Consider the following 18,627-nt stretch of genomic DNA (forward strand, 5'->3'; position numbering starts at 1 on the left):
GGCGCTTCCCACGGGGAGAGGGGGGTAGGACGAGGAGGGGGTGGAAGGGCCAGAGAGGGGCGGGAGGAGCGCAGGGGGACCGCTCCGAGCGGCCCGAGCGCCCCCGCCCTTTGAGCTCTCGAGGGGAAGGCTCCTCGAGCTGGGCCGGGTACAAGTCTGTCCTCCGACGTCAGGGGGTCATTAATAACCAATTAGGAGGGTCACTGCGGCTCCTATAAAGGCGCTGAGATTTTGCCAAGGGGAAGACCGTCCCGGCCCTGTGTGCGAGAGGCTAGTGCGCGGCCGAGAGCCCCTAGCCACAGTTTCTCTGCAGCCACCCCGCTTCCCACTCACCCCGCACCGCCCCCTCTCCCCGCACCCGCCTCCGCCTCCACCCCTGGCTCTGCAGCCCTCCGCGCTGCCTCTGCCATCTCTGCAGATTTCTCCATCTCTCTCTTCCTCTCAGCCTCGCTCCCCCTTGTTCACTTTCCTCCCAGCCACCCCCTCACCTCCCGCTTCCTCCTGCATCCTCGTCATCATCTTCCTCGTCCTCCCCCTGCTCCTCTTCCTTCTCCTCCTCCATCACAGCCCTCTTCTCTCGCTCCTCTGCTCCACCGTCGCCCACCACATCCCCGCCTCGACCCGGCCGTCAGTCCCCGGCACCGGCGAGCCCCTGGCTGCCCATGATGGGCTCCGTGCTCCCGGCTGAGGCCCTAGTTCTCAAGACAGGGCTGAAGGCGCCGGGGCTGGCGCTGGCAGAGGTCATCACCTCCGACATCCTGCACAGCTTCCTGTACGGCCGCTGGCGCAACGTGCTGGGCGAGCAGCTCTTCGAGGACAAGAGCCACCACGCCAGCCCCAAGACAGCCTTCACCGCCGAGGTCCTGGCGCAGTCCTTCTCGGGCGGTGAGTCGCACCGTCGAGGCCACTCGCGTCCCCTCCTCCCCGCGGCCCCTGATTCCTGGACCCGCGACGCGCGGGACTTGGCGGGGACACGGGGCGTCACAGACCCTCCCGCCAACCTAGGCATTCCAGATGCTGCGTGTGACTCAGTTTCCCATAAGACGATCCAGGGAGCTAGCAGCCAAGCCTGGGTGGGACGGAGGGCACCTCCACACCAGGAGCAGCTCACAGGGAGCTAGCAGCCAAGCCTGGGTGGGACGGAGGGCACCTCCGCACCAGGAGCAGCTCAGAGAAGGGATCTCAGAGTCCAGGCTGCCGGGCCCACCGCCCCCCGCGCTTCTCTGTCTGCCCCTCAGCCCTTTGAGCCGGCGGGTTCCTGGCATTTAAAGCCTTACTAGGCGTGTAATAGCAGTTGACTCAAAAAGAAGGGGTTTTAAATTCATTTAGTTAACTTGGGCTTGACCCGCGAAGGTTCCCACTTAAACCAAGAACTTTAAAAGGCAGCGGGGGCTGGGGAAGGGGCGGAGGGCGGGCAGGCGGGAGAGAAAGCCGCGGAGAGAGCGAGGGAGAGAAAGAGAGCGAGAAAAGTTTTTCTTTAAGATGTCTCAAGTTCTTACTCCTCATTCATCAACCCGCAAACAATATCTTTCCCCGGTGCTGGCATCTCTGCGCGTCGCCCCTTTTCCCCCTTTACGATTTCTGTTCCTCTCTTAATTTACCGTGCAGACTAATTCCACTTCCATTCACGCTATGTCAACCATCTAATCCCCCCTTTTTGTAAGGGGAATTCCTCGGCCCCTTTTAAACAAGTCTCCTCCGCATTGAGCTACAATTTACTGCTACAGCATTCTTCCAGGGCTAATGAATTTAGAATTAGCAATTTCTTTCGAATGGAGTCGAATGAATGCGATCACTTTAACAGCGTGACAAATTGCCGGCCGCGCCGCAATGGACACCGTTTAACCCCCCTTTCAACCGGCCCGCTCGCTGGGTATTTTCCCAGGTAGCTTAGAGGGGAACCTTGTAAGACATGGAGGCGGCCCCTGTGCGCCTCGGTGCTCCCACCCCGGCTGCCAGCCAAGCAGGGGGACCCCCGGGCGTCGCAGCCGCCTGAGCTCTTGTCCGCTCAGAGAGGCGACTTTGGGGCTCGCCTAGGACCGAGCACTGCCCTTACAGGCCCCCCGCCCCCCCCGATCCTAGCGGCAGCAAAGGACCTAGGCGCGCCGGGGTCACCCAGAGAGCGAGAAACATAACTCGCTGCCGCCCGCATTTCTTTTTCTCCTCTGCCGCCTGGAAGCCCGAGGTCAGTTCCCAGCGCTGCCAGCCCGCCCCGGGCCCGGGGCCTCCCGCACCAAAAAGGAGTCAGAGCCCCAGACCGAGTCCTGGGCCCTCCGACAGTGTGCAGTGAGCGCCGAGTGACCAACAGAAGAGCCCAGAGTCAGATGGGGCGAAAGAGTCTTGGCTGGGCCGTCACCCCCTCATGGGAGCTGGCCTCCGTTTACCCATTTGTAAAGCCATGTACTGTGGTCGGCTGAGTAGTTCTTAAACTTTTCCGGGATGGAGGGCGGGGGAGGTTGTGGATGCTTTGAGAATTCCTGGCGAGACCAAAACAACAACAACCACCCTCCTAGAAAAGAGTCCCAAAGCACCTCGGGCTTTCGGAGGGTCCCGGGTTGCAAACAGAGGAGACTCTAGTCGCTCAGCCGCCACCCCCCGGGGGAGAGCCTGGCCTCCCCAGCCTCAGGCTCTGACCCAGTCCCCCTGCCCTGCGACCTCAGAGGTGCAGAAGCTGTCCAGCCTGGTGCTGCCCGCTGAGGTGATCATCGCACAGAGTTCCATCCCTGGCGAGGGCCTCGGCATCTTCTCCAAGACGTGGATCAAGGCGGGCACCGAGATGGGCCCCTTCACCGGCCGGGTCATCGCCCCAGAGCATGTGGACATCTGCAAGAACAACAATCTCATGTGGGAGGTACCGCGGGCTGCGAGAGAGGAGGGCGGGCTGCAGACCGCGGGTAGGGCCCTGGCGTCTGGCCGGCCGCTGCTTCCACCCTTGCTGGGAGCTGCGTGCGCTCCAGCCCGTGATGAGCCCCGAGGCGGGATCCTATGCCGCCTGATGCCTGGTGGTTCCTCCCCAAGTCTCATGGCCAAGGAGCTCTCCTCTGGCCAACCCTGTGGAGCATGTCTGCTGTTGGCCCTACTTCACAGAGGAGGGCACTGAGACCCAGAGAGACCCTGTGCTTTGCCCAGGGTCCCGCACAGAGCTGGGAAGCCACCCCTAGGAGCAATCTCCCAGCTACCTGCATTCTTCCCCTCACCCCAGAAGCAGCAGGGAAAGCCCTTAAAGCCAGCCCTGGCCTTGAAGTAAGGGTGGATGGAATGGAGCATGAAGGGAGCCTCTGCTTCTTGGGAGCCAGTTTCTCAACCCAGGCAGGATAATGACGCTGGAAATGATCACTGATGAAGTAGCACTGAGTCAGCCTTCTGAGTGCCATGCGGGGCCTGCATTCCACCAGGGTATCTCAGCAGCCCTCTGAGTTATTGTTCCCATTTTACAGAAGGAAACTGACCTTCCATCCAAGACCTTCTGACCCTCCTCCCCCAAAACAGTGCCAGATGCCAGGGAGGCCCATCCTTAGGACAGAGCCACTCCCAGAGCACTTCCTCCTTTTGGGGCTCTCACCTTGCAGAGGCCAGGCTGGTGCACCCTCTCCCTGATGTCATTTCCCCTCCCTCCCCTATGGCTCCCTGTCACAGCCTCCACCTGGCAGACCCTTAAGGAGCTGAATAGGACAAATCCTGCACCTGGCCTCTCCTAACCTCACCTCCTCCCACCTCTGGAGGCCTGGGCCAGTGGTTGCCTTCTCCACTTGCTGCTGGGTTAGGAAGTTGGGGTCCAGTTTGATCTCTGAGTACTTTGGTAGCTCCCACAAAGGGGCCTAGGCCCGACCAGGGTGCCAGAGTGGGCCAGCCTTCCCTCTCTAGGCTCCTCTGTGTCCCCTTCTGAGGTCCTGGCCAGCGCTCTCCACTGCATCCCTGGAGAGATAGCTGGAGTGGATGCCACTTTGTCTGGTCAGTGACTCCTTATTGGCCACTTCTAGCTGACTGGCCTCGGGCAAGTCACCGTACTGCTCTGAGCCTCCCTTTCCTCAGCTGGAAGATCAAGACAATAATAGCTGCGTCCACTTCCTGAGGCTGTTGTGAGGATGGAGAGAGGGTGTGTGTGGATGTGCCCGGCACGGGGCCTAGCCCTGGCCATGGGCAGCACACGTGACACGGCCCTGCCTCACCTGGTCCCCGATTCACCTGCACCCAGGTATTCAATGAGGATGGCACGGTGCGCTACTTCATCGATGCCAGCCAGGAGGACCACCGAAGCTGGATGACCTACATCAAGTGTGCACGTAATGAGCAGGAGCAGAACCTGGAGGTAGTCCAGATTGGCACCAGCATCTTCTACAAGGCCATTGAGGTGAGTGTGTGTACTGCTGTGTAGGGAGCAGTGGGTGCAGCTGGGGGAGGAGGTGCAGGGTAGCCGTGTCCAAGGACTGAGGTGGAGACAGGGACATTGATGCTGGCCCGGCTGGCCCTGCGCAGGCTCGGGACTGAGGCCCAAGCATCATGGTCTCTGGGAGCAGGACCTCCACGGCAAACTCTCCGCTATAGATCAGAAAGGATGGAACTGTCAACTTCAAGCCACTGTGAATGTCGTGAGCACCTCAACAGTGAGGTCCCTGGATATCTGCTGAGGGTGCCTGGGGATTGAGAAGCCATAGAGTGACAGAGCAAGACGCCGGAAGGCAGTCCAGAGAAAGCACCGGGTGGGAGAGAGGCGTGATGTTGACAGCCTTTTAGCTGTGCATTGTCCAGCGTTCTGCATGCGTGGGCCACCAACGTGGACATGTGGACCACGATTGTAGTCTCAGCTGATCGCTTGTGGCGTCAGGCTTCTCCTAGACGCCGTATGTGCATTATTGTATTGAATCCACAAGGGAGGATTCTTTGATCATCTCCAGTTTATAGTTTATTGGGTCTCATTTGGTGGCCAGCAGACTCAGGAGCTTTTACGGGCACTGGGAGTTGGGGGCAGGGAATGCCTGTGCCCTGTGCCCGGTGAAGCTTCACAGAGGAGAGAGAAAGGGAGAGATAGCTGACAGATAAATATAACATCCCATGGTGGGGTGGGGGGTGGGGGGTAGCCAGGCCCAGGGCCTGGGGAGGGTCAGGAGGATGGGAAAAGGCGGCAAAATGCTTGGGCAGGGGCAGACAGGCTCACGGTGATTGGGAAGGAATGATGGCACGAAGCTAGCCCAGTGCTGGTAGCTGGGTGGTTGTAGCCACGGCAGCCACACTGCTGGACCCTCCCTGGACGTTGTCCCTTGGCAGGAAGTTTGCTCAGCATCTGGCCCAGGCGGGGGCAGCAGCTGGACCTCCCTGTGGCAGGCTGGCGTTGAGCGCTGTGCAGGGGCGGTGGGGCTGCTTCCTGCCCCCCCACTCCCCTGGGCCTCACGCTTCCACTCCTCCGTGCAAAGAAGCGCAGGGCCTCTTGGGGTGGGGCTGGGCTTGGCTGAGTTTTGGGGATGTTCTGAAGGAGCCCTCCGACCCTGACCTCAGGCCAAGAATGACTTCCTGTGACTTTAGTGGGGTGGGCCCTGGGAAAACCAGGAAAAGGGTAAAGAAAGGTGACCAGTCTTGGGCTGGGGTTCCAGTGTGGTGGGCAGTGTGAGGGCAGGACTGACAGTGGCCCAGGCTGCGGACAGAGGTGTTTCTTGTGACTGTTGGCGGGGCTACCACCTTGTGGGAGCAAGGGCCTCCCACCAGACATCCTAGAATCGGCCTCACATGTGGCTGAACCCCATGTCTGGCAGAGAGCACCTCCCCAGATCCTCACCCCCACCCTCCCCCGCTCAGCCTCACACACATGCTCACATTTGTACCCAGCTTCCCGGCCAGCCTGAAACAGACGGGATGGGGGCCACATGCTCATTCCATCCCTCCCTCGCAGACCCATGCACACGCACACACGTGCATTACACACAGGAGTCAGGGTAGGAATGTGATGTGATTTTGGTAAAGGCCTCCCGACTGCATCAGATGCGGGAGCCTGAGTCCCATCTCGCTGTCCAGGTCATGCTGGCTGAAAGCTGAACAGAGTCAGGAAACGTTAATAGGCTTTTATATAGAAATTCTGAGTCAGAGAGCAAGGTGTGTGCAGTGTATCTCCCTGAGCAATCTGTAAGACTGAAAAAAGTCATCCACGTGTGATTGGGACTTTAAGTTGATAAAACAGGATCAGGAAAATATATCACCCCCTAACTCATCTAGATGGCAAGATGTCACCGACTGGGCTATCAATACTTTTACAGAGCTAGCAAGCCGACTGCTGGAGTGAGGGATAAGGAAGCATGAAATATCACCCGTTTTACTTGTAATAAGTGAGGTTGGGTACATTTTAAACCATTATGTCGCAATGTCAGATGCCACTTACAGGGCCAGCTGTGGAATCTGAGTGTGTGTGACCACTGGGCTCCACCAGGAGAGACTGCTGCTGCCCCAGGCCACTCCCTGGACGCCTCTGGAATACTTGGGCTGCTTGTTCTGTGCCTGTGTGCAAGCTAGCAAGGACGGGCCGGTGCCGTGACGGTTTTCCTAATCTTTCCATCACTCAGAACTTCTGTTTATATTTCTTGACAGTAACCTGTTATTTACCCCCCCCAAAATGGGAAGGGACATCATCATTCCAGAAGCAGAATATACTATTGCTGCTCTAAAATTGTCCACAAATACAAAATAAGAGCCCTCCTGATGGAGACGAGGGTGATGGGTTTCCAGTCCAGCCAGTCCGTGAAGAACCCCCAGGCGGGTTTTGCATCCAGCTGCATCTACTGGCATCTTATCCCCTGGAACCTGCCCTTGCTCACTTCAGCCACGGAAGCATTTACTATAACTTCAGGTGCCAAAAACGAAATTTCTAGAATTTCTAGAAAGTGCCCTGCACAGAGCAAATGGACACTAACTGTTGAACGAATAAGTCTTTCTCCAGGAGATGGGGGCTGGGTCAAAAGTCAACATGTGGACCTGTTTCTCCCAGGAAAACAAAACTAAGAACTTTGACCCCAAAACTCAACACGAGAAAAAGATTTAGGAAGAAGTCAGGAAAATCTTGGATTTGGGAACTGGGAAGAAAATTCCCAGGCTTTCTCCTCCCTAATTTTTGGCAAAATGGCTGTGCCCTGAGGTGTGGGCTTTTTCTTTCTGCTAATTTTTTTCTCGTTTCAGGCAATTGAGTTTTCTTTTCCCCTAGAGCCCCGCAGCCCCATCTCTCCTTTCCTTGGCTCTGTGAGGACAAGCACTGTTTGCCTTTTGATCTTGCTCACCGGTGGGTGTGGGGCAGGCCCTTTGATTATTAATAATTAGCATCATTAATAATGTTACCGAACATGGAGCATTTGCCGGGCATCAGCACTGTGCTAAGGTCATAGCAGCTTTTAAAAAAATCAAATCCCCTCTGCCTGGCACTATCACGATTCCCATTTTAATGATGATGAAACTAAGGTTCAGGGAGATCTCGGGAGATTGTTGAGCTGGGATTTGAATCCAGGCTGATGTGACCCCAGAGCGGAGCCCCCGGTCACCATGCCGTGGGACCTCCCTGGCCAATATCTATTTGATGGAACTCTATTAATTGGCGTGTCAGGACATCTGTGGTACAATGGAAATTGATATTCGTCCAGATGACACGGAGGTCCTTCTAGACTAGGGCTTCTGCTCTGCCAGGGTAAGGGGAGGGCGTCAGAGCCTCCTGGGAGCATGTTCAATAGTGTGACACGAATTTATATTAGGAAAACAAACCAAAACCTCCAGATATTTTCAATTTATAATACAAATTCAGAAATGGGTCAGGACAAAACTTCTGGGATAACAGGGAAGGTGAAGAATTGCAAGCTGGGAGATGATGTAACTTGTCAACCAAGAGGCAGGTGCGGACACTGACCCGGAGTCCTGGCGATGTGGGTCATGGGGTAGGGGACTCGTTTCTTTGGGAGTTGTGCTGTTTATTGTGTGTCCTGAGTCAGTCTCTGCTCCCCAGAAAAATGAATGAACAGCTGGTTCTTGTTCTCCGAGCCCCAGAAGGGAGCCCAGGTGGGGCCAGGCCAGAGTATTGGCCGTAAAGAAATAGGACTGGTGAGGGAACTGGGGGGTACCTGTGGCCGTTCTTTGCTCTTCGGTGGTCAGCTGGTGGGACCCTGGGAGCCTCTGGACAATAGTACCAGGATCTCAGGGAAGAGGCTGTTGGTTCCCCGAGCTCTCCTGGTCATTAAATGAGGGGGTCCAGGAGCAGAGAGAGGCCAGAGGTCCAGGCCAGAAGCTGCCTCTGCTTTCCCGGAGCTCCGGAGAGTGGAGAGCGACTCCAGCGCCCGGCCTCTGTGCGGGCGAGGCCACCTTCCCCAGCGCCGCATTAAGAGCTAGAGGCTTCTTGTGGGCATGTGTGTCATTCTCAACTCTGCTAGATTCTTTGTGATAGATTTTCTTTCTTTAAAAAAATATTCTTTTTTGTAGAAAAGTCATATGGGCTCATTAGTTTTTAAAAACTCAGATGCATCAGCTAGAAAATGGAAGTCACTTTGCCCCATCATGCTGCTCCCCAAGGACCTTAAGTCAGAATTTTAAAAAATGGTCTTAAAATGACAAACCCTTCCGAGGAAGGATGCACAGGAAACCGGCCACAGCGTCCTGAGCACCCTGAGGGGGAGAGAGGGTTGCTTTTCATTATATACCCCTTTGTGTCGTTATCACTTTTAATTTTTTCACTAGTAAAATGAATAATAGTACATTTAAAAATGTGTAAGTAAAGAAAGGACCATTATATTGAAACAGTCAATATTGAAGCTCTTATTTAAAAAAATATTACTTCCAGCCACCACTTTGAAGAATAATCTCCAGAATTTGTGCAGTCCCTGATGTTCTTGGTTCCTCCTTCATCACCATTATTATTGTTGTGCTATATTTGTTTCATACTTAATAATTTTTTTATTGTCAATTAAAAAGAAAAGCCAGCGTTGACTTAGATAATTTGACTCCCAGACTCTGGATGTGCAGGTGCAGCTCCAGGCGACATCCGCCGGGCGCTAGCTGGACGTCTCACCCCACACTGGACTGGGTGGGGGAAGCAGTGGCACCAGCATGGGACTGCTGTCCTGGGGGCATGGGGGCCCAGCCTGTGCTCTCCTCGTTGGTCACCGAAGGCAAAGCCATCAGTCATCCTGGGCTTTATGCCAGACTCTGTGAGGACAACTGAGAGACCCCGGGCACCAGAGATGACCGCCAGCTTTCCGAGCGGTTGGCAAGCTCACGGAAGATAGTAACAATAGCTTTGTGCGCGCAGCCCCGTGGAACCACGACAAGCACCCAGCGAGGCCAGAGCCATGGTGCTGTCCCTGTTTTACCGTTGGGGAAACTGAGGACCAGTGGCAGAAGGGACTTTGCTCAAGCTGGCACACTCAGCAGGTGGGGAGCCCAAGTGGACCCCGGCACGTGTGACCCCAGGGCCTGGGCTGGAACCCTCGGCAGCACCGTCTCCTGAAGGAAGGGGCGTGTGCAGACAGTTGGATGGAGGCGGTGGTTGTTCTAGAAGAACTGTGATGTGTAAACCATTTGGTGTCGTCTGAGGATTGAAGCCAGGGGTTGGGCCAATGTTGGAGGCGACTTACAGTCAGAATTCTTAAGGTGGGGGGACCTCAGGGAGGAGACAAGCTTAGGAGAGACAAAATGCTTGCCTAAGGGTCATTTAGGGACCTGGTGACCGAGGGCCCGTCAGCACAGTCTCTCAGCAGCTTCCTTCACAGTGAATTTATCTTGAATATTTTAGTTCCAGTGTCCTCTTTGCAAAGGGGTTCTCAAAACCTCTCTCTTCCGCCCCTTTTCCAGCAGCCCTGACCCACCAGCCTCCTGGATGCCCAGGGAGGCTCAAGGTCTTAGCTGTGGTGCCAGATTCTAATCTGCCGTTCTTTGAGCCGCTGCCCAGGTTTCCATCAGTTCAGGGGATGCATTTGGATTTTCCATGATCAAACCTCGTCAGTCTGAGCACGGGCACCCTCTGCCCAGCTCCTCGTCACTCACTGACCTTGAGGCTTGACATGACACCCCATGGGCCATGGGGCCTGTTGGGAAGGGCCATGGACGTTACCTAGGCCCCTTCAAACTTTCTTTCTCGCATACCCTCCTCTCTCCACTTCCCTCTCCTTTCAGGGTCGAGCAGGGCCGGCTGTGATGGTCTGAGGCTCTTCCTGGCTCTGACCAGAGGAGGAAGGTGTGGTGAACAGAACGGTTCGGTGTATGGCAGGGGTCTGCAGGCCACAACCAAAGGACGGGGGTGGGAGCCTTCTCTGTGACCACAGAGGCCAAGGAGGAGGGTTACACTCTGGTGTGATTTCAGACAGCCCTAGATGGAACCCTGTGATCTTCTGTCCTTCAACTAAAAGAGGACCCATAAGGAAAACAATCCAGCTATGGCCTGGGGGTGTCCACCTTTCTCTGGGCAGATCAGAGAGTGACCCTCATAGTGGGTGCCAAAGTCAGCTCCTCTGGGGTCCAGGCCTCAGGAGGTGATGGGCCATCCTTATCTCTTATTTGCTCCAACCAACTGAGGCCTGAAGGTTCTTTACTCTGAGGAGTAACTGGCTTCCACCAAAGGTGTGGCAGGCCCCAGGGATGTCCCAGAGTGAGGGGTTTAGGGTCAGGAGCTGGCCTCCCAGGGCCTCCCTGGGTGGTCACTCAGAGTCCTCCCTCCTGACAGCCTCCACCGTTTCCTAGGGGACAGGTCCTCCCCTGGGAGCAGCAGAGCTCTGTCACCATTGGTGGAGTTCTCTGCCACAGACCTAGGACATGGCGAACCAGATCTTGTTGAAGGCTATGCGCCCCAGTATTTTTGGAGGTGGAGGCGTTCATCCATCCGAATGCCTCTTTTTTAGATTTGCCTAATGCATGGAGTCACGCAGAGCCCTGCGATGGAGAGAGAAGCATGTGTGACGTGGTGCTGCCCTGGGGACGCTCTGACTGAGAGATGCTTTCAGAACATTATCAGGCCGGGAGTAAACAAGAACTACAGGGTGCCCTGCAGCCCACGGGAAACACCTGGCTCAGCCCTGCGGACCTGAGAGCTGGCTGATTCTGGTTCCCCTTGGAGAGAAATGAAAAGTTTTCTAGCTTTCCTTCTCCCGTTACTTCTGCTTGCTTGTTCCACTGCTGTCGGTTTGGGAGCTCCCATGTGGCAGGAAGGCAGCTCTGTTCCCAGAAGCAGAGCTAGGACAGAGATGGTGAGAAGGGTAGGGCGGAGGAAAGCAGATGAGCAGAGCATCCCAGGGCCTTCCATGTGTGTGCAGCTTGCCGGGGATAGCCTGGTGGGAAGGGACCAGAGCATGACTTTTCCAGGGCTGAGACTGTATCCACATCTCCATCGTGGGCACCAGGGGAGCCCCTCCTGGCTGTGAGGGGAGGTGCAGAGAGCCTTGACTCTCACCCCTCGGGACACTACCTCCCTGACCTCCTCTTGCCTCCTTCCTTGTAGATGATCCCTCCCGACCAGGAGCTGCTAGTGTGGTATGGAAACTCACACAACACCTTCCTGGGCATCCCCGGTGTGCCTGGGCTAGAGGAGGAGCAGAAAAAGAACAAGCATGGTAGGTGGTTCCCAGGAGGGCACAATGACAAGGGACACATGGAACCCGGGGTGGGGGTCGGGGTAGGAATGCTCCTGGCCTCTGGGGACCTGGTTCCACCTCTAGGAGCAGCAAGCACATGGGGCTACTGGATCAAGGAGGCCAATGCCCATGGTCCAGGCATAGATGAAAGGCAGTTCTCTTTTCTGGACAAAATAGACTGTCTAGGGGCAGACTGGGGGCGGGGAGCAGTAAGAGGTGTGGTAGGAGGAGCAAGGGGCCGGGCAGTAAGGAGCCTGGACTGAGTTCCAGTTCTGCTGTGCAGAACTTGGAAATGGCTCTGTGCTTCAGTTTCCCCATCTGTAAAAGACAGATGTCAGGTGAGATGATCTCTAAGCTCCTTGCCAGCTCTGACAGTCTACATTTCCCTGCCCTGTCCCCGGTGCTGGGCCCGGCACAGAGCGGTACTCAGTATAAACCTGTTGAATGAAGGCAGAGCAGAGTGTGCCTATGTGTGTGTTGGGAAGGACACTGATCATCATGGAAGAGACCCTTTGCTCAAGACCTGTTTCCTGCCAAGTATTGGTCTAAACCTTTCACAGGTATCATCCCACTTGGGTCCTCATAGAACCCTTGTGAAATTTGTTTACCCTTATTTTTAGAGGATGAACCTGAGGCTCATGAACTACTGTTTAACCAGCCCTTGCTCTGCAGCTAATGTTTCGCAAACAATTTCTCTGATCCTTACAGCAAACTTCTAGGGGTGTGCTATTATTACATCCATTTCAGGGATGAGAAATGTGAGACACAGTTCACTGCTACATAGTAGGCACTCAGTAAATATTTGTGCGATGAATAAATGAAAGGTTTTTTCGGGGGGGGGAGGAGTTACAACAGTTACTACCATTTATGGGAGGTTTCTCTAAGCCAGGTACTCCCTATGTCCGGGCTCAGGCAGGTAAAGTGCTGTGTAGAGTAACCTTCAAAGATGTCAACTTTTCGTGATCATCCCGTGGAGTCATGCATAGCCCCATGAGTCGTAGTAGGTTCCCATTTTACAGATGAGAAAGTTGAGGCTTCCCGAAGCTAAGTCACTAAGTCCCCGAGATCTCACAGCATGGTGAGCTTCTGCTCGATCCTTTGCTGCCCCTCCCACCCCTGTGCCAGTGCCCCAATCAGTCAGAGGCGGCTGGGCCGTAGGAGGGGCGCGCGATGGGGAGGGGTGTGGAGGGGTGTGGAGGTGCGGGGCCTCGGCCACGCGGGTTCTAACGAGGCTGCTCTCTCTCCCTCTCCCCGCCTACCCCCTGGGCCCCGCCCGCGCGCCCAGAGGACTTCCACCCAGCGGACTCGGCGGCCGGCACCGCGGGCCGCATGCGCTGCGTCATCTGCCACCGCGGCTTCAACTCGCGCAGCAACCTGCGCTCGCACATGCGCATCCACACGCTGGACAAGCCCTTCGTGTGCCGCTTCTGCAACCGCCGCTTCAGCCAGTCGTCCACGCTGCGCAACCACGTGCGCCTGCACACGGGCGAGCGCCCCTACAAGTGCCAGGTGTGCCAGAGCGCCTACTCGCAGCTGGCCGGCTTGCGCGCCCACCAGAAGAGCGCGCGCCACCGGCCGCCCAGCGCCGCGCTGCAGGCCCACTCGCCCGCGCTGCCCGCGCCGCACGCGCACGCGCCCGCGCTCGCCGCCGCCGCCGCCGCCGCCGCAGCCGCCGCCGCGCACCACCTGCCGGCCATGGTGCTGTGAGCGCCGCCGCGCCTGCGCGCGCGCCCCGCCCCCGGGCGCGCGCCCCCCCTCCGGCCAGCCCGCCGCGGCGCGGGGCGGGGCTGCTCTTTCTCGGGACTTGACCTCCCGGTCGCGCGCGGCCGCTGGACCCGGCGCTGTACGTGCGCCCCAGAAATGACCCCCAGGTATACGCTCTTCGTCGGATTCGCAGATGCGGACACGGAGGGGCGACGTCCCTTTCCCAGGCCGAGTAGCTGGTGCAGCTGCTCGGCCCGCCTCCTCTTTAGGGGATCCCCATGCCTAGCCTCATCCCCGAGTCTTCCCTCCTCCTGTTGAGTCGGTTGCCCAGGCCGATGTCTTTCTCGTGGGTGGCAGGGGAGGGGACTGAAAGTCTCCGAGGGTCCTCAGCGGGCAAAGAGGTCCCCCACCCACTACCCCTACTGACAGCTGCGTGTTGGGAATGGAGAGCGACCTCCCCGTTCCAGTGCGAGCAGGGGCCCCGGGAAGTAGGCGCATCTGTCTCCTCCCCCGGCCTTCTGGGACTGGTATCCTGCAGTGTCGGGAGTCACGGACACGACCTTGAGAGTTGGGGGCTGACGGGGCTTAGGGGCAGCCAGAAGAGGCCGGAGAGCCCTGCGCTTCCCTATCAAGCGGACCCTTCTCTCCTTCGGGCCACTTTCCCCCCCCCAAAGTCGGCTCCCTGGGGATGGACGAGGCACGAATACTTTTCAGTGTGCCAGGTAGGCTGAGTGAAGGCAAAACTGAAATCCACTGTGGGACCCGGGAAAGACCCTGCCCCTCTTTGGGACTCCGTTTCCCCTTTCCTCATCTGCAAAAAGAGAGTTGGACAATGCCTCCTCCCCTTCAGCTCTGACATCAAGCTTGGAAATGGGAAGTTTCCTGCCCCTCCTCGCCACTCTCCAGCAAGAGGAGGTCAAGCCTGGCTTCTCAGCCCGGAAAGCCCTTCTAAGCTGCGCGGGATCCCGGAAGGTTCCGCTCGGGGGTCCACACTCCCTTGCCGGTCCCGTTTCCCAAAAATCCGGCCGTGGGCGCCCTCTGGTGTCGCCTTCCCCATCTTGCAGTCATTTACTAGAATTCCCGTAGGGCGTTTTGTAAAATAAAAAAACTATAATAATATTAATGAAAAGTATAAAGTGTATAGAGTTTTCAAGAAACTGTGTTCTACTTCCAGAAAATGGTCACTTTAACTTTGTAAATATTTATCTAAAATGATATTTACGAAACTGTGATATATATTATTTGATTGTATATGTACAACTGTAAATACATTTGTACCTCTCTTGTATTCTAAAATAAAAATTACTTGGAACATTTATCACTTGGCATCTGAATGAGTTGACGCTCTCATCTGCATGAAAAGGAAATATGGAAAGTGCCTAGAAGTTGGAGAGAGGGCAGGAAGAGTTGTTCCACTGACTGGCTTTGAAAGCCACCATTGTCACAACTGGGGTGTCAGCTCTCAAAGAGACAGCCACAGTGCAGAACAACCAGAAACCTAGCAAGGGGCTGGGCATATTCCCCGTGGTTCCAGCTGACTCTCGAATATCAGTGTCTTGCTTTGATACGGCCCCCACATCTTTACTTACCTTTTTTCTCTTTTTTTTTTCATTTTCATGGACATCTTGAAGGAATCCAAGCAGCCAGTGCAGGTGGCCCAAGATGGACACCAGGTGCCCTCCCAACGTGAATTTCCAAATGCTCTGGGCACCCATTTCCAGATCCTCCTTGAGGAAGACAAAGAGCAAGGATGCCATCAATGTAGGGCCAGGCCTTGGCTCCCATCTGCAGCACCTCCTGGCCAGGAGGAGGAGTACAAACTGGGAAATGTGAGTTCACACCTGTTCTCAGGCATGTGTCAGCTGTGAGGCTGTCACCTAACCCACTGGCATCCCTCAGGCACACCTCTCTGTGCATCCTCATCTAGCCGTGCATGCACATGCACACACACATACATACACACACAGATATACACCTGAAGACACTGAAATTCACACTTGTACACACATGCCATTACCATTTGGAGCTTCATGTACTCCCAAAGACCCCCATACTTTTGGTCTTGCACCCTGGCGATGGCACAGGCAGAGATGCACCCTTGATGCGTTCACCTCAGGTTCCCTTGATGCGTTCACCTCAGGTTCCCTTGAGAGTTCCTTCCTTGGGCCAGTGGGGAAAGTCACCCTTGGTACTCCTCCTCCCATTACAAACCCTGCCTCTCCTTTGATACCTTCACCTGACCTTACCCTCCTCTCACTGCAGCCCCCACCCAGGTCTCTTGTTTCCACGACCAAAGCTATCTGTCCTGAATCCCCTTCCCTCCAGGTGCTGATGGGAGAAGCAGAATTAAGCACCTTCCTGGCCCGCATGTCGTGCCTCCAGAATAATGCTGGCTTCCTGAAGAAGGGTCTGCAAGTGTCAGACTTCGGGGAAGTCCGTGGTCCCTTGATCAAAAATCAAATTCATCTCTGTAGGTAATTCTGTTCCGTGAAGTCCCAGCTACAGGTCACAGGGGCCACAGCCCTGACTCCAGAACCCGCTTGGTGGCAGCAGGCTGTAATTGCAGACTAGAGTGCATCTGCTGTGCCTACTGCTGACCTGTTTCTACAGAAGTGTGCTGGCGTTGGAGATACTGCCATGAGCAGAGTATCAGGCCACACTGGTGGGAACCTCATCTCTTACCTTGCTTGCATTTCCAGCAGAGGTCTCAGGCTCCTTTCCTGACAGTGCACGCCCCCTTCTCCCCACAAGAGCAAACACAGCTACAGCATCTGGGGGCTTCGGGATTTAAATGTATGCATTCCAGGAACACTTCCCATAAACCCATGAGCCTGCTGCTTCTCCCGTCCTCCCGTCCCCGCCCCACCCCCGTGTTCTATTATGTCCATTTGACGTATGAGAAAACTGAGGTATAGAGGAAGTCATTTCCTCATGTCACTCAGCCAATGAGTGGCAGAGTAGATTTCACCATGGCAACTGACCCCAGAAGCCATACTTATGACCAGTAGGCCACACCACCTCGTAGTCAGCCTGCAGATTCAGTCCGAAGTTGCTCTGCATGTCCCAGTGTAGACCAGCACTATTGACCTTGTATCATTGAACTTTGCAAAACTCACTTATTTACTCTAGTAGCTTTTTTGGGGTAGATTCTTTATGACTTCTATGGAAGTACACGATCACAGAAGTTGTCTGTGAATAAAAGCAGTTTTCCTTCTTCCTTTCCAATCCAGATGCCTTTGATTTCCTTTCTATTGCATGGTTCAAGACTTCCAGGCATAGAGGATTCTAGGTAGAGGCCACCGGTCCAGTTTGAAACCCTGCTTGACCATTCACTAGTTGTGTGACCTTGGACAAATCAATTAATGTCTCTGTGCCTCAGGTGATATGGAATGGAAAATGGGGTGATACTCAGCTCCTAAGGATATTGGGAAGATTAAGTGGGAGAATGTGGATAAATGAATAAAGCACATGGCTTGGTACCTAGTACATAGTAAGTGCTCGATAAATGGGAGGTGTTGTTGATACAAGGATGCCTTTGGTGGGTGAGAAAGATTGTAGCTACTTTTACCACACACTCTACTGGGCATCCCCCAGAGGGCATCTAAAGCAGCTGTCCCTCCCTCTTCTCCTGCCCTATCCTATAGCCAGTATCCTCGGATTTCTTGAAATGGAGGAACAGATACCATAAGCTTTCAGCTTCCTTCCCACCTTGGAGCTGGTCTCCTGGGACATGTGCCTGTGGGGGGTGGGGAAAGTTATGGATGGTGGCTGGTTAGCACCTGTCCTGACCTACAACATGGCTGCCTCCAGAAGTCAGACTTCTTGCACGTTGGCTCAGGGCTTCACAGGCACGTGTTCCAAGAGAACTAGGTGGAAGCTGCATGGTCTATTCTGACCCACGCTTGGAGTCACATAGAGGCACTTCTGATATGTGTGAACTATCAAAGCAGTCACAAACCTGCTGGATGCAAGAGGAGAGGCCCAGACCCCACTTACTGATTGAAAAAGGGTAAAAAATTTTGTAGATGTGCTTAAAGCCTGCCACAGACATCAAGACTACTTCTAACATTTTAAGGAGAGCAGTGCTTCAATGAAGGTCGTTGGGTAGAAATCTTTGTGTCCATCTCTGATTAGAAAATTTCTACAGTAACTTTTACCATTTAATGGAACTGAAGATGAAGCCAGCGGATAGATCAGGACTGGGTAAGAGCTCAGGGCCTGAGAGTGCCTGCTGCCTCTGTGTTCACACTTTCCAAGATTTCCTTGTCGGTTACTTTCACTCCAAGTTCACCTGTGCCCCTCAACCCAACTCCCCAGTGTCAACAGCCCCTTTCCTTCAAGGCTCACTCAAATGGCACTTCAGTCACAAGACCTTTTCTGTCCTCTTTTCAGCCCCTGTCCCTGAGCTCCTGACCCAGCACCTTGAGGTCTGGGGCAGTAAATATGCAGGAAATGCTTGCTGAATAAGCTTATTCACCTGTTCCACAAATGCCTATTGGGTGCTCTTCTAAGGATACCTGGGATTTGTTTTAATCAGGTATGGAGAGACATGCAAACATGGAAATGACTGTCGTGAAGGAAGAAGTTCATTATACTCACAATTCCCTAGAAACAGGAGGCACAGCACACAGACACAAGGAAGGGCCACACGGGGAAACACCTGGGCGGTCAATCAGGAGGCAGAGCAAGCAAGGAGCACGCGGGGAAGAGCCTTTACTAGGGTTTCCATGGGAAGGAACGGGGGAGGCAGGGAAAGCAGGTTTAGGATTGGCAGGTTTGAATAATTTCGGTGGGCTCTGAGGCCTAGGGCCCACCCCTAGTTGTCTGGTACAGAGCCCTGGAGTGATTAGGGCAGGCACGTAGTGTTCCAGAGTGTGAGAGCCTCGTGGTGGTGGTGTGGGCTCTGGATTCATAGGTTTGGCTGGAAAGACACACTCCTGGCCAACTGTTCACCATCTCTAGGAACTGGCTCACCCTGGGAGGGGCAGTCCTTCCAGGGTCAGCAAGGCCCCGAAATGTCCAAACATCAGAGCAGAGAAAATAGAAGATACAACAGATAGTTCTAGGGACTGGGCAGCGAACAAAACAGATGAAGTCTGGGTGCTGCGGGGCTCATATCCTGTGGGGAAGACACGTGGTGAGTAAATAAGCAAGCAAACATATATTTGTAAATGTATCTAATTTTTAAACAAATATTTTATGACTGTCCTCTCTATGGCAAATGAACAAAACAGATAAAGGCCCTGTTCTCAGAGGACTCCCGTTGTAGTGGAAGACTGCAATAAACAAATAAGAAAATTCAGTGACAAGAAAGAAAACAGAATCAAGGGATAAAAAAGGGACT

The 18,627-nt window shown here is 54.8% G+C and overlaps 1 protein-coding gene and 1 long non-coding RNA gene across 2 annotated transcripts; both read left to right on the forward strand.

Moving 5' to 3' along the window:
• The first annotated feature begins 662 nt into the window (after positions 1 to 662).
• On the forward strand, positions 663 to 13,318 carry PRDM12 (PR/SET domain 12). The gene is made up of 5 exons (XM_045517305.2): positions 663 to 885; positions 2,661 to 2,851; positions 4,196 to 4,351; positions 11,447 to 11,558; positions 12,865 to 13,318. Exons 1-5 carry the CDS (start codon positions 663 to 665, stop codon positions 13,284 to 13,286), a joined length of 1,104 nt encoding a protein of 367 aa, XP_045373261.2. The 3' UTR covers positions 13,287 to 13,318.
• Positions 13,319 to 13,353: 35 nt separating this feature from the next.
• LOC141577380 (uncharacterized) lies at positions 13,354 to 16,996 on the forward strand. Its single transcript, XR_012506258.1, has 3 exons — positions 13,354 to 13,450; positions 14,915 to 15,112; positions 15,609 to 16,996. It is a non-coding gene; the product is annotated as an uncharacterized LOC141577380 (long non-coding RNA).
• The last annotated feature ends 1,631 nt before the right edge of the window (positions 16,997 to 18,627 follow it).

The sequence above is a fragment of the Camelus bactrianus genome, chromosome 4 (genome assembly GCF_048773025.1).
Source record: "Camelus bactrianus isolate YW-2024 breed Bactrian camel chromosome 4, ASM4877302v1, whole genome shotgun sequence".
NCBI lineage: Eukaryota > Metazoa > Chordata > Mammalia > Artiodactyla > Camelidae > Camelus > Camelus bactrianus.

Excerpts from the sequence above, each read along its gene's own strand:
- PRDM12 (XM_045517305.2), top strand. The coding sequence starts at position 663 with ATGATGGGCTCCGTGCTCCCGGCTGAGGCCCTAGTTCTCAAGACAGGG. Across the intron at positions 886-2,660 it reads GGCGCAGTCCTTCTCGGGCG|AGGTGCAGAAGCTGTCCAGC; the intron begins GTGAGTCGCACC and ends CTGCGACCTCAG. Across the intron at positions 2,852-4,195 it reads ACAACAATCTCATGTGGGAG|GTATTCAATGAGGATGGCAC; the intron begins GTACCGCGGGCT and ends ACCTGCACCCAG.